The sequence below is a fragment of the Leucoraja erinacea genome, chromosome 12 (assembly GCF_028641065.1).
Source record: "Leucoraja erinacea ecotype New England chromosome 12, Leri_hhj_1, whole genome shotgun sequence".
Taxonomy (NCBI): Eukaryota; Metazoa; Chordata; class Chondrichthyes; order Rajiformes; family Rajidae; genus Leucoraja; species Leucoraja erinaceus.
In genome coordinates, this window is record NC_073388.1 from 43,957,715 (window position 1) to 43,973,500 (window position 15,786).

At 45.3% G+C, this 15,786-nt stretch overlaps 1 protein-coding gene and 1 long non-coding RNA gene across 2 annotated transcripts in view; one reads left to right on the plus strand and one right to left on the minus strand.

Moving 5' to 3' along the window:
• LOC129702295 (uncharacterized) overlaps window positions 1-13,877 on the minus strand; it is a 47,775-nt gene extending 33,898 nt beyond the window's left edge. Inside the window, exons 1-2 of the long non-coding RNA XR_008724363.1 lie at window positions 13,559-13,877; window positions 8,527-8,663 (exon numbers count right to left, since the gene is read on the minus strand). This is a non-coding gene — a long non-coding RNA (uncharacterized LOC129702295). The remainder of the gene's footprint in view (window positions 1-8,526; window positions 8,664-13,558) is intronic.
• The window catches only part of si:zfos-2326c3.2 (mitogen-activated protein kinase kinase kinase kinase 4), a 280,480-nt gene that overhangs the window by 92,470 nt on the left and 172,224 nt on the right, over window positions 1-15,786 (plus strand). The window contains exons 4-5 of the mRNA XM_055644013.1: window positions 2,517-2,642; window positions 8,559-8,669. Coding sequence (XP_055499988.1) covers window positions 2,517-2,642; window positions 8,559-8,669 — 237 coding nt within the window. The remainder of the gene's footprint in view (window positions 1-2,516; window positions 2,643-8,558; window positions 8,670-15,786) is intronic.

Consider the following 15,786-nt stretch of genomic DNA (forward strand, 5'->3'; position numbering starts at 1 on the left):
TTTCATCAAGCCCTAGCAATATCCTCCCTTGCCTTACTGTGAGGACTGGGATCCATCTCATCAGGCCCTTGTGTTTATCCACCTTCAAGCCCACCACACATAGAACATCTTCCTTTTTGAGTGGTAGTTTGTTCCAGAATTCCACCACCCTTTGAAGGAGTCTGAAGAAGGGTCTCGACCCGAAACGTCGCCTATTCCCTTCGCTCCATAGATGCTGCCTCACCCGCTGAGTTTCTCCAGCATTTTTGTCTGCCCTTTCCTTAAATGTCGTTCTCCACAATGAATACAGATAACACAGTGGCACACTGGTGAAGCTGCTGCCTCACAGCGCCAGAGACCCGCATTTGATCCTGACCTCGAGTGTTGGCTTTGTGTGTGCTTTTTTGCATTTTTCACGTGAGTTTTCTCCAGCTGCTCCAGCATCCTCCCGTATCCCAAAGACGTGCAGATTAGCAGGTTAATCGGTCTCTGTAAATTGCCCCAAGTTTGTAGGGAGTGGATAGGAAAGTGGGATAACATAGAACTAGTGTGTGAATGGTGATCGATGCTCAGTATGGACTCGGTGGGCCGGGGTGGGGGGGGGGGGGGTCAGTTTGCCTGCTGTATCAATCAAACACTCAATTCAATTCAATGAGAAGTATTCATTTACAACCTCATCTGATTTGAAGAACGAAGGTGGTGAAACCTTGAGATCAAAAGCAAAACCTAAAAGTGCTGGAACACTGAATTTGAGGCAGTAAATGCAAGAAAAACCTAAGAGGTTCTGCATCACCTGGAGAGTTAGCATTTCAGGTCAAGAACCTTTTAGCAGATTTGCGAGCCATAATTCATACCTTATAATTTCAAGAGGTGTAGCTGAGCAGTGCTCTCCATCAATAATATTTCCCTTTCCCTCCTGGCTTTACCTTTTCTCCAAGAGTGGAAACTAATATTCCTTCAGAGAATGAATTATTAGTGTTTGGGTGAATTTGTAATATGCAGCCACATTCACTCCATTTAAAATGTAAGTGATTCATCTTGATGCCTTTGACTTTCTCAAATAGCTGTTTCTACTTTGTTGGCACAGATTTTTCATGCATTTTTCCCTGAAAAGAAAATTTTGCACAGGTCCACCACCGATCTTCCGGCAGCTGGCGGTTCGTCACCAGTTTGATCCAGACCAAATTAGAAGAGCGCACTTGAAATCCCCCCGAAATTGTGGCACCGAGGCCGGGTGAGGCGGCCGATCTCGACCTCATCGGGATTTCCACGTCTGATCACCGGATCGAATTTGTCCCCTGTGCCGGGCTCTGGAGCACCAGCCCAGCCGGAGCCGACGGATCCGTTCCATTAGCCGACTTACGTGGCCGAATTTGTGGGCCAGTTTCTCGGTCCCTGCAGTAACGTTGGACTCCTGTGACCTCTGTTGGTCCGGCTAAATGGATAACCCACACAGACTCTGGAACCAAGGGGGCCAGAAAATCCGTGGTGGACCTGTATAAGTAATTAACATCCCCAAATTCCTACTTAGTCCTGGTATTGGAGGGAGTTGCTGTTTACACTTGTGTGAAGTGGCTGCAGTTATATTTGCCGTACGTGGTTCAAATTTTTCCAGCCAGTACTTAACTCTCAACCAATATCATTAGAATGGAGAATAGAAACAAGGAACTGCAGATGCTGGTTTACAAAAAAGGACACAAAACTACTGGAATAACAGCAGGTCAGACAGCATCTCTGGTTATTCCATGTTCTCCCGAGATGCTGCCTGACCTGCTGTGAAACTCCAGCACTTTGCGTCCTTTTATTTATCATCCGTTTCTTGTTTCATCAATGTTTGTAGAGCTTAATGAATTGCAATCGCCGCCCGATGCAGCTGGTTAAGCTGCTGCCTTACCGCACCAGAGACCGCAGGTTCGATCCGGACATCGGGTGCTGTCTGTGTGGAGTTTGCATGTTCTCATTGTGACCTCGTGGGTTTCCTCCAGGTGCTCCAGTTTCTTCGCACATCCCAAAGACATGTGGGTTTGTAAGCTCATTGGCTGTAAATTGCCTCCAGCGAATGTAGGGAGAGGTGCAAAAGTGGGATAAAATAGAACTGGTGTGAACTGGTGATCGATGGTCAGAATCTACTCAAAGGGTGGAAGGGGGCTGTTTCCATGCTGTAGCCCTAAACCAAAACCAAGTCACTGCCTCATAGTTCCAGAGACCAGAGTTCTATCCTGACCTTGGGTGCTGTTTGTGTGGAGTTTGCATGTTCACCCTGTGACTGCATGGCTTGCATGGACTCGGTGAGCTGAATGTTCTTTTTCTATTCTGTATCGTTCGATCAATCAACAACAATAGCCATACTTCAGAAAGTCTTCATTGGGTATAAACTGCTTTGAAACTGTTGAATTCATAATAAGAACCCTCCAGATGTTTCAATTGGGTTTGTGAATAGACACACAAGAAGTTTGCAGAGACTACGGCAAGATCTTTGCTGTTCTATTCAAAGGCTCAGGTTAATTCACACTGATGCATTTTTTCCAATGAAACAGGGTGAAGAAGAGGAAATTAAACTGGAGATTAATATGCTGAAGAAATATTCTCATCACAGGAATATTGCAACTTATTATGGGGCTTTCATCAGAACAAATCCTTCAAACCATGAAGATCAACTGTGGGTAAGTGCTTTGTTGACAAAAGAACTGCAGAATTTGCCATTGGGGAGGGGCCAGAGGAGGTTTACATGAACGATTGGGTTAATGAATGAATGAATGAAGGGCATTTGACACCTTGGGTGGGGTCAAGGAAAGAGCATTCGCGTCGCGACCCTGGTTCCACTAATCTGTCCACCATCACGCACAAGAAGCAACAAGACAGACACCAAGATGCAGATGCCGAGAAGTGTGTTCAGCTCTGGCTGAACAACTTCTAATCTTGTGTGTGGACTCGATAAGAAGAAGAAGAAGGCTTGGGTCTGTAATCGCTGAGGTTTAGAAGGATGGGGGGGGAGGGGGGGGGATCTCATTGAAACTTCCCGAATAGTGAAAAGCCGGGACAAGGTGGATGTGGAGAGGATGTTTCCACTAATGGGAGAGTCTTGGACCAGAGGGCACCGCCTTAGAATAAAAAGGAGGGAACCTTTAGAAAGGAGATTAGGAGGAATTTATTCAGCCAGAGGGTGGTGAATCTGTAGAATTCATTGCCAAGGACAGCTGTGGGGGCCAAGTCTTTGGGCATTTTTAATGGGGAGATTGGCTTGATAGCTTACTTGACAGTAAGGGTGGCAAAGGTTACGAGGAGAATGGGGTTGAGAGGGAAATAGGCCATGATTAAATGGTGGAGTACACTTGATGGGCTGAATGGCTTCATTCTGTTCTACTGACATAAACTTATGAAACAGAAGAGAAATAAAACAAAGAACCAAATCGGAACTGAAATATCGAGCTGTATTTGTGGGGAGAAAAATACCAGCTGATTTCCTGAAACTGTGGACTCAATATTATCCCTGGGACTGTACCTACCAGATGAATGATGGGAAGAAATTTGTTAAGTGTACATTGGGCATTATATGTTTGTGTTAACCCCTGTGAACACATGGGGTTCCCCTAGTGTTCCGCTTTCCTAACACGCTCCAAGGTAGATTACTTGGTTACTGTAAATTCCCCCCTGGTGTAGTTGGAGAATTGGGGAAGGTGGTTAGCATGCGAGAGAGAAAAGGGAAACATAGGGTGGCGTAGCGGTAGAGTTGCTGCCTTACAGCGCCAGAGACCCGGGCTCGACCCAAACTACTAGGTGTTCCACGGACTACCCACTGACTAGAGAAATTCCTCCTCAACTCCTTTCTATAATGTACGGAGTTTATACGTTCTCCCTGTGACCATGTGGGTTTTTTCCAGGTGCTTCAATTTACTACCACACTCCAAAGATGTGCAGATTTATAGGTTAATTAGCTTTGGTAAAATTGTAAATTGTGTGTGTGTGTGTTTATGATAGTGTATAGGAAGAATGCTGGTCGGCGTGGACTAGGTAGGCCGAAGGGCCTGTTTCTGCACCATGTGTCTCCAGTTAACTTGTTTGTAGGTTAATTGGCTACTGTAAATCACCCCTAGTATGTAGAGAGCGAATGTGAAAATAGGGTAACACAGAACTAGTGTGAATGGTGTGTATCAATTCTCTAGCTTTCCCTTTACCACCTGACTCCAAGAATTCTTGATCATGAGTTTGACCAGATTTCCTCGACTCCAATCTCCTGCCTCTCTGAAATGTGGCCATTCGACTTTGTCTCTGAGGTTTCTAAGAACAAATAAACAGCTTTCAAAATGTAATTCTGGTTCAGTGCCCTGAATCTTGATGCATGAATATCACCAGACCAGTGAAGGGAATGTCTGCAAGGTAACTTAAATCAGACCGCATTTTCCTTCATTCAACCAGCATTCACAAAATATTTACACTAGATGGCCTGATTGTATATTTCTTCCACAGAATTCCACCTTGTTAGTTGTTGTACAACCTGCTTTACATACAAGGCTCTATTGCACCATTTCTTCCATTCATTAGGGAGTTACAGTTGACGGGATTGATGGATTGTTTGTTCGAATAAAGACTAGGCAATGGAAGTTTATATACACAACTTCTAAGCTCCACTATTGCCCTTCTCAACTTGTCTTACAACTCCAGTGTGCATTGATGTAGTCAATATAAATGGTTTTAATCCAAAAACCAGTTACATTATTTACAAAGTCAGGGTGATTTTTGCCTTTAACTTTGACTTTTGACTTTGATTTTGACTTTAGAGCTACAGCATGGAAACAGGCCCTTCGGCCCACCAAGTTCATGTCAACCAGCGATCACCCTGTACACTAACACTATACTAAATACTAGAAACAATTTACAGCAGCCAATTAACCTGCAAACCCGTAAGTCTTTGGAGTGCGGGAGAAAACCGGAACACTCGGAGAAAACCCACACGGTCACATGGAGAATGTATAAACTCCATAGAGACAGCACCCGTAGTCCGGATCGAACCCAGGTCTTTGGCATCGAAGGCAGCAACTCTACTGCTGTGCCACTGTGCTGCCCTAAAACGCTTATACTTTGCCAAAGTTTATAGTACTGAAATCTTCCAGCCTTCTGTCACAATGATTGCAAGATCTTTGGCACTACAAAACATTTGCTTTTGCAGATTTGGCTCACCCAGTTTTCTCAGGAACTGGGCTTGTCCAAAGATTACAAGGTGACAAAGCCTCTTTACAGAAGCAGACACAGTTCCTCACTTAACTTCTTAACTGGATATCGTGTTACTGTGGCAGGCTGGATCAGAGAGTTGGAAAATCTTGAATAGTTACCTTGTCTTCTTGCAAACACCTAGCGATTACACACATTGCTTGTGCTTACATAGCAGTCTAAGACCAAGGGTTAGACTTAGTCAAAAATATGATATGAGGTAACTCTTCCAAGTCCCTGAAGTCCTTGCAACCAACTGAATACATCTGTCCCTACTACCTTAGTTCCAAGACAATCCAATCCGCATCATAGAAACATAGAAACATAGAAAATAGGTACAGGAGTAGGCCATTCGGCCCTTCGAGCCTGCACCGCCATTCAATATGATCATGGCTGATCATCCAACTCAGTATCCTGTACCTGCCTTCTCTCCATAACCCCTGATCCCTTTAGCCACAAGGGCCACATCTAACTCCTCTTAAATATAGCCAATGAACTGGCCTCAACTACCTTCTGCGGGAGAGAATTCCAGAGATTCACCACTCTCTGTGTGAAAAAAGTTTTCCTCATCTCGGTCCTAAAAGATTTCCCCCTTATCCTTAAACTGTGACCCCTTGTTCTGGACAAAAATCATAAAAGATAGAAACAAGGAACTGCAGATTTAGTCTGCAGATTTTAGAGATACAGTGTGGAAACAGGCCCTTCAGCCTCTCGGGTCCATGCTGACCAATGATCACCCCATACACTAGCACTAACCTACACCCGAGGGCCAATTTACAATTTACAGAAGCCAATTAACCTACAGACCTGTATGTTTTTGTGAGTGTAGGGAACTGGAGCACACATAGAAAACCCATGCGATCACAGGGGGAACGTACAAATTCCGTACAGGTGCACCTGTGGTCAGGATCGAACACAATCTCTGGCACTGTAAGGCAGTAACTCTATCGCTGAGCCACTGTGCTGCCCATATGGTTAATACTCAAAAGGGCACAGCAGGTCAGGCAGCATCTCTGGAGAAAATGGATTGAGGACTTTTCGGGTTGAGACCCTTCTTCAGACTGAGAAAGTCCCAACCTGAAACATCGCCTGTTCTCCAGAGATTCAGCCTGAAATGTTGAGATACTCCTGCACTTTGTGACCTTTATAGCCCTGTCCCACTGTACAAGTTCATTCAAGAGTTCTCCCGAGTTTGCCCTTTCGAACTCTGAGATTTACGGTAATGGCCGCTCGGTGGTACTCGGGCTCTTGTGGAAATTCAACATGTTGAAAAATCTTCACGAGTCTTCCCGAGCTTAACGTGTTTCCCGAGTACCTGCCGTTAGTGTTACGAGCCACTAAGAGACGTCCCGAGCTCCGACATACCCGCTATGTACATTCAACATACTTACCACGAGTGATTTCTTTTTTAAACTCGGGAGAGCTCTTGAATGAACTCGTACAGTGGGACAGGCCTTTTACCTTCATAAAGGAGTTACCCTGCGACTGATTATAGTCATTGAGTCATAGACACACAACATGGAAAAATTCCTTTCATCCCACTGAAACACCCATCAAACTCCCATTTACACCAATCCTACCCAAACCCCTTTCATCCGCCAATATTCCCCTCAACTCCCCCCAGGTCCAACCACTCCCCTGCACACAGGGGGAAGTTGATGTCTTTGAAATGTGGAAGCAAACTGGAGCACATGCACGCAGGCACAGGGAGGACATGCAAACTCTTCACAGATAGCTCCAGAGGTCAGTATTGAACCTGGATCACTGGAGTTGTGAAGCAGCAGAGATACAAACTGCACCGCATACTGCCCCAAATTATGCTCCACATCCCCTTTCCTTTCTCAAACCCCAGTCTTCCATCTTATGGACAACAAATGTTCAGTGGTATAGTTCCCTGTAGGAAGAAGCAACTAAAAAGTCTCAATGCCAAAGACCAGCATCATGAAGACACTGCAGCTCCTTTGAAAATATTTGCTTGATAAACAAATGGTCAAATTTATCACTCACTTATCAATCTCAAACTTCAGCAACAGTGGTTGTTGACAGAGTTATCACCTGATTTTACTAATCAATTAGCTGCTCGATAAATCACAGATTAGATTCTCCCACTAGCAATTGACTCCAGAGTTCATGAAAGCACGGTTCAAAGATGGACAGGAGCTGATATCCAGAGATGTGGTGAAAGTGACGTGTAATTGGTAACAAAACATAGCACAACAGGCCCTTGGGCCAACAATGAGGCATGATTACAGACACAAAGTGCAGGAGGAACTCAGCGGGTCAGGCAGCATCTCTGGAGAAAAAGGATGAGTGACATTTCATGTTGAGAACCTTCTTCAGTCTCAGTCGGAAGAAGAGTCCTGACCTGAAACGTCCCACATCCCCTTTCTTCAGAGATGCTGCCTGACCTGCTGAGTAACTGCTGCACTTTGTGCCTATCTTTGGTCCCTTTCTACACATTGAGGCAAGATTATCTGAGTTACATTGTTGAAAATAATTAGGAAAACCCAAAGCAATTTCAATTGGTAGGCTATTATGGACACACTGGAAAATTTGCTAATGTGAGGCTCAGTCACTGTTGTAGACTGGTCAGGCAAAACAGCCTATTCCCTATTTATGGTCATGGTCATACAGCCCTCAATCCAACTTGACCACTCCGAGCAACATACCCCAACTACACTAGTCCCACCTGCTGGCGTTTGGCCCATATCCCTCTAAACCTGTCTAAATGTTTTTTAAATATTGTGATAATGCCTGCCTCCTCCGACAGTTCATTCCATATACCTGCCACCCTTTGTAAACAAAAATTGTCCCTCAGGTTCCTATTTAATCTCCCCACCCCCCCCTCCAACCACCACCCACACCTTAAACCTATGTCCTCTGCTTTTATGATTCCCCTACTCTGGGTAAAAGACTGTGCATTCAACCTATTTATTCCTATCATGATCTTACACAGTGTTCACATAACACTGGAACTCCATTAACGTATCATAAAGGGCTTGGATATGATAGATATTTCTGCCAGTGGAGAAATCGAAAACCAGGAAATCCATAATTATTAAGACACCCAAAAAGGAATATACATGTAATGCTTGTGCCTTGATAGGAAGTAGAACTTGATCCAATTGAGCAGGTAGGTAAGATTAATAGGACAGGTGCGTTAAAGAGTAGCTGGTTAACTCAACGAAAGCCAATAGAATATGAAGGATGGAATAAGACTCAATGGAGTTGTTCGAGGCTCTTGCAGAAACTGGATACATTCCATGGTCTCTGTCTGTGGTGCAAACTCGACAAGGTTGTAACTTTGACATCCAGTTGTACAATGGAAACTCGCCATACCTTAACGCTTTTCTTTTGACCTTTAATTCCAGCTGGTAATGGAGTTCTGTGGAGCAGGTTCTGTCACTGACTTGGTCAAGAAAACCAAAGGCAACTGCTTGAAGGAAGATTGGATCGGGTACATCTGTCGGGAAGTCCTGCGGGTAAGTTGGAACAACCATTAACAACCTCATTCTATTAAGTTGCTGCTTCAGTAATAGGAAATAATATCCTCCTAAATAGAAATAGATTGACGAGGATGTTGCCAGAACTCGAGAGCTGAGCTATCGGGAGAGGTTGAGCAGGCTAGGACTTTATTCCTTGGGGTGCAGGAGGATGAGGGGTAATGTGGAGGCCCCTTACATATATTCGCACCCCCCTATTGGGTCCCCATTTATTTTTTGTGGCCCCCACATTGGTGGGGAGGGGGGGGCCTTATATTTGCGGTGGCCTACTTTGGTGAGACCCTGTTAAATGATGGAGCAGCCAATATCTGCCAGTGTTTACCATATATCTGCCTTAGTGTTTATTGCATTCGTTGCTAACTAAGTAGAATTTGCATATCAAGTGCAGTTGATTGTTTACAATCCTCAGAATCTTAATTTAATCAGTCTTCATTTTTATCAGCTAATGAAATCCTGGAGGTGTTAATGACTTTTGAAATGATTCCACAAAATTGTTCTGCCACTTCACATTGAAACTCTGGCAATATTTTCTTGATATAAATGATGTGATAAGAAAGTTTTGAAAACCCCCCAAAATAGTTCTCATTAAAATACTGGCACAAGAGTGTGCAGAGAGGCAGCGCAGTTCGTAGAATTGCTGCCTGACAGCACCAAAGACCCCAGTTCTATCCTGCGCTGCAGTGCTGTCTGCGTGGAGTTTGCACGTTCTCCCTCCGACCGTGTGGGTTTCCTCCTGGTGCCCCGGTTTCATCCCACATTCGAAAGACATGCAGATTTGTAGGTTAATTGGCCTCTTTAAATTGCCCCTGGTGTGTAGGGAGCGGATGTGAAGGTGGGATAATGTAGAACTCGTGTAAACAGGTGATCGATGGTCAGTGTTGACTCCGTGGGCCTGTTTCCATGCTGAATCTCTGAACTAAACTAAGATGCTACAACCTTGAACAAAGGACTCAGTGGCTCAAAGGACAAAGGACATTTACTGTCACATACACCAGTTGGTGCAGTGAAATTTGAGTTACCATGCAGCACACAAATAAGATAAACACAACACTATAGAATTTAACATAAAACATAAAACATCCCCACACAGCGGGATCACCGTTTCCCACTGTGAGGGAAGGCAACAAAGTTCAGTCCTCTTCCTCTTGTTCACCCGTGGTCGGGGCCTATTGAAGCCTCCGCAGTCGCCGCAACGGCGGCCCGATGTTTCAGGCCCTCTCGCCGGATGATGGAACTCCGGTGTCGGAAAAACACTCTCAGCAGCTTGGAGTTCCGAATCGGCCGCTTCCTACCGGAGACCGTGGCTCCCGAAGTCCACAGGCGGAGATTCAACACTGGCGATCCTCGGCGAGAGATCCCAGGGCTCTGCGATGTTAAAGTCAGCGCCGCCCGTGGCTGGAAGGTCCGCAGACCACAGCTCCACGATGTTAAAGTTGGCAGTCCCAGCACTCCGGAGCTTCCAACATGGCGACCCTGGTAAGGCATCGCCCGCTCTGCGATGGTACTTCAGTGTGCTGCGCTGCCGCTGAAGCTCTGGCCGGTCCCCGGCAGGAAAGGGCGCGCCAATCCAGATGGTAGGCCGCGAGGAGGGGGCAAAGATGCGGCTCGGAGAACAGATGCATCCTCGACCAGGTAGTGACTGAGAAAAACAGTTTTCTCCCCCCCCCCCCCCTCCATCCCCCCCCCCCCACCCCCCCCCCCCCCCCCCATCCCCCACATAAAAAGACTAAAAGACTTTCAAAACAAAACTTTTGACAGACTAACATTTATTTAAAAGGATGAAAGGATGAACAGCTGCAGGCGAGGCTGCCACACTCGATGATGCCATCACTCGACAGTACAAAACAGTCAGGCAGCATCTTTGGAACATTCTTTCATCTGAAGAAGTGTTCTGTCTCGAAACGTCACCTGCTTATTTCCATCCACAGATGTTGCCTGACCCATTGAGTTCTTCCAGCTGCTTGCTTTTTTACTCCGTAAAATTCTCTTCTATCCCTAGTAAAACAATAATGATATTTTTTACTATCAGGAATGCACGTGACTTTGAAGAACTGGTGAACCTGCAATCTCATTGTGGGATAGCGTGGGAAAAGGCCCTTTGGCCCACCAGATCTATGTTGACCGTTTTGTCCATCTACACTGTAAATACCTTAGTCTCGCACAGGTTAAAGCACAAGCATATTGTCTAGTTGATCATCATATAAGCAGTACATCACACGTTCAGTCTGCTGCAGCTACTGGTCAGTAGGCGAGTTCTTAAACCATAAATCAAATATTTAGGCGGAGTTATAATTACTAAGCATTCTGATTGGCTAACATGCAATAGCCAATCTACATACACTAATCCCATTTGCCCTCTTTATGACTTTAGTCTTCTATGACTTGCTGAATTAGTGTGTGCATCTAAACCTCTCTTAAAGGTTGCGATTACATGTATTGTCTAATTCCACCATCTCCTCTGGCAGTCCAGATATCAACCACTTCAGTGTCCAATATATGTCCAATATTCACCCCGCATTTGACATTTCTTCATCTAGAAAATAGTTCTGACTGACTATTGACTCCCCTATCTATGCCTCTCCTGATAATTTACACAAAGAATAACCCTGGATCTTAATAAAAGGTTGGAACATTGCAAAGTGGGGGGGCAGAGCAGGGGTGGAGGAATGATCTATCCCTAGTTCTGTTTTGTACATTTTTTGCTGAGTTTACACTTTACTTTAGACTTTAGATATAGAGTGCGAACCAAGCCCTTCAGCTCACCGAGTCTGCGCTGACCAATAATCCCCCCGCACACTAACACTATCCTACACATTAGGGACGCTTTACACTGTTACTGAATCCAATTAACCTCCAAACTGTACGTCTTTGGAGTGTGGGAGGAAGCCGGATCACCTGGAGAAAACTCATGTGGTCAAAGGAAGAACGTACAAACTCCGTACAGACACCACCCATAGTCGGGATCTAACCCGGGTCTCTGCCGCACTAAGGCAGAAATAGCCCTGTCCCACAGTGCGAGTCCACCCACGAGTTATCCCGAGTTAAAGAAAAAATCAAACACGTGGTTTTCTATGAGATTCCAAGTTTATGTTCACGGGTTTAAACGAGTTCCCCCGTGTATGTCTAAGTTTGCCGTTACTCTTGAGCCAACAACGACTACCGACGTGTTGAAAAATCATCATATGATAAAAATGATGTCATGCCAGGTTTTTTTCACTATAAAAAGCCTCCCATGTTAAATTTCTTAGGGTTACGGAATCAAGGGATATGGGGAGAAAGCAGAAACGGGGTATTGATTTTGGATGATCAGCCATAATCATATTGAATGGCAATGCTGGCTCGAAGGGCTGAATGGCCTACTCCTGCACCTATTTGCTATGTGTTTATAACTTTTAAATGTTTTGACATGCGTTTCAGGATTCCAGCATCTGTCTTTTCCAATAGCCCTTTCCCTGCATTTCTCTTGGGCTTTTCCTCTCTTTCCCCAACTCCTATCTCCTCCATCTGTCAGTCTACCTGAGTGTAGATATGAAGTTCTTCTTGGCTGTCTTTCTGTATGTGTGGACTTTCCATTAAAAGTCATCCATGATCATTATCTCAAATTCCTTCAGGTGTTTTTGCCACTCATTTCTCATCGAGTCATGGGTTCAGTTCAGTATTCAGTATCAGTATTTACTTTAATGTCATTTTAACTGAGTACACAGATTAAACGAAAAAAATATTTCCCAATCAGTTCCCGTCAGTGCAGTTAATAAAAACTGAATAAATACAATTAAAATTACCATATCTAAAATAGGCCTAAAAATTGAAATAAAAACAAGGGTTGTTTAATTATCAGTTCTGAACCATTGTTGCATTGGGGCACAGTTGTTATTGCTTGTTGTAGAAATGCCCAGGGGTACTTTGTCATGAAATCCGTTGTCTTTGCTTCCTGACACCTTGGTTGATTCCCAGATTTCATCCCCAAATGAAGATGACTTTCCTTTGCGTAGGAACATCAGATGCTGGTTTAAACGGAAGATAGATACAAAAAGCTGGAGTAACTCAGTGGGTCAGGCAGCATCTCTGGAGAAAAGGAATAGGTAACATTTCGGGTTGAGACCCTTCTTCAGACTGAGAGTCGGGGAAAGGGAAACAAGATATAGACGGTGATTATAGAGAGATATAGAACAAATGACTGAAAGATATGCAAAAAAGTATTGATGATAAAGGCCATTGGTAGCTGTGTGTTAGGTGAGAACGAGTTACAGACTCGACAAGACGACTTTTAAGCTGGTGCGACTTGGGTGGGGAGGGGATGGAGAGAGAGAGAGGAGATGCAAGGGTTACATGAAGTTCGACACTATCCTTTTTTTCAGTCGCACGCACCAAACCTTGTTTCAAATAAGTTCCCACTTCGGACCCAAACTCATTGTTTCATATGACCTTCCTCTCGTATTATTGTAAATGGAATTGTAAAACAAATATTAATAATTGTATTACGAAATAGGACGGGGTGAATTCAGTAGGTCAGGCAGCGAATGGGGAAAGAGGAATAGTCAGGGTTTTGGCTCTTCTGCTTCCTCGTCAAATTGGGAAACTACTGTGTAGGAAGGAACTGCAGAGGCTGGATTATGCCAAAGATAAACACAAAATGTTGGAGTCACTCTGCAGGTCAGGCAGCATCTCTGGAGAGAAGGAATGGTTGAATTTTTGGGTAGAAACTCTTCAGTCTGAAAAAGGGTTCGGACCCCAAACGTCGCCTATTCCTTTTCTCCAGAGATGCTGGGAAACTAATATTCTACATTTGAATCATCACCCGAATCTTTTTTATTATACTTAAAAAATGGATGTTCAATCTTATGCATTGATAGTGAATGACCATGTACCACGTACGGGTGAGATGAACGCTACATTAGTTGTTACCCGCGCAGTCCACACTAGTTTGCAGAGCCTCTTGTCACCATGTTCGCTCTACGGGCCCCTACAAATTCGTTCATCTGGAAAAGCCAGAAACAAAAAAATGGTGTTAAGAATGGCGTTAGATTAGTCAAGTCAAGTCACATTTATTTATATAGTACATTTAAAAAACAACTCTCGTTGGCCAAAGTGCTTTACATTTGTTATAAGAATAGTACAAACAAACAAACTACATACATATATATATATAGCCCTCGCTCAGTGGACGTCAGGAAAGGCTTGGGAGTATAGATAAGTTTTTAGTCGACTTAAAGGACTCGATGGAGGGGGCAGTTCTGATGGGAAGGGGGATGCTGTTCCACAGTCTAGGAGCTGCAACCACAAAGGCGTGGTCGCCCCCTAAGCTTATGCCTAGACCGCGGGATATTCAGCAGCCCCAAGTCGGCTGATCTGAGGGACCTGGAGGCGGAGTGGTGGGTGAGAAGACTTTTAATGTAGGAGGGGGCAAGCCCATTGAGGGCTTTGTAGACATAGGGGATGGTCTTGAAATGTATACGGAACCACACAGGGAGCCAGTGGAGAGAGGCCAGGTTAAGGCCTGTAGGCGGCGCGACCCTGGTCAGCCTGTCCGCGTTTTTATTATTTTTTGTCTGTGTTTTAATGTAGTTTTTGTTATTTTATGTTGGGTTGTGTGTGGGGGGGGATGGGGGTGGGGTGGGGGAAACTTTTGAATCTCTCCCTGCACTGGAGACCCGACCTTTTCTCGTCGGGTCTCAGCTGTCGTTGGGGCCGCAACGAGGAGCGGCCTCCAACAGGAAGAAGCCGGGGACTAGGTGCCGACTCACCTCACCGTCGCGGAGCTGGCCGAGACCGGAGCGGGTGGAGCGGTGGAGGAGCGTTGCCGCTGCCGCTGCCGCTGCTGCTGCTGCCGCCGCTGCTGCTGCTGAGGGTCTGCGGACGGCGGCACCGGGAGCCCGCGGTTCCCTGGAGGGAGACCGCTTTTCGGGGCTCCTGCAACGGCGACTTCTCCCGCCCGAGTTGCGGGGTCGAAGAGCTCCTGGAGCGGGGCTTAGCACCACTGCCCCGCGCGGCTTGGAATGCGGGACTTTGCGAGCGCACGCCGGGGTCTCCAACATCAAGGCCCGGTGTGCGACCTCGCACCACCCGGCGTGGCTTTAATGGCCGCGGGACAATCGCCATCGCCAGCCGGGGGCTTTGACTTTGACTCTGACATCGGGGGGGAGAGAGTGCAGTGGAGAGATAAGTTTGTTTGGCCTTCCATCACAACTATGTGATGGATGTTTATGTAAAATGTAATTATGTTGTGTCTGGGGTCTATTTGTGTGTAATGTATGGCTGCAGAAACGGCATTTCATTTGGACCTCCAGGGGTCCAAATGACAATTAAATATACTCTTGACTCTTGACTCTTGACTTAAGGAGGGGCGGGATTACTTAAACAAACCCACAACAAAGGGGGCGGAATGTGACCTGTCGCAACAAAAGAAAAAGATAAACTTTTTTTCCTGCGTGGCAAAAGCAAGATTTGCAAGTAGTCACTCAATGGACGGGACTGTCTCGGACAGTCACTTTGTACTGGGGCAAAGGGGAGTATCAGGAACTTCTAGAGGGGATATTCTATTTGATCCAGCATTAAAGGTTATTATCAAATGCTTTATATTAATATCAGAGGGCCCATTCGACAAATATTATGAGGATTATATCAATAGTCTGCACTGTAAATGCTTTGAATTTAATGCGATTACCCGCTCTATTCCACAGGCCAAGGTGAGATTCCCACAGGTGTCTCCAGCATCAGGGGATCATTCCTGACAGGCAGACTTGGCAAACCTTTTTTTACTCACCTTTTTATTCTCTGTCCAGCTGTAAGAGTACCCACGGTAAACTCACGAGTCACTACGGTAAAACCAAGGGCTACTATGGTATTACAACAAGTTTAAAAGTTTCAACATTTTCCTTCAAGAGTATGTTTGACTTGTGAAAATCTTTCAACATGTTGAAAAATTAACACGTTTCCCGAGTACCTGCCGTTAGCGTTACGAGTCGCTAAGCTACGTCCACGAGCTCCGACGTTCCCGCTACGTTTATTCTACGTGATTACCACAAGTTTGATTTATTTTTAACTCGGGATAACCCGTGGATGGACTCGCACCGTGGGACAGGGGTTTAACTCTACC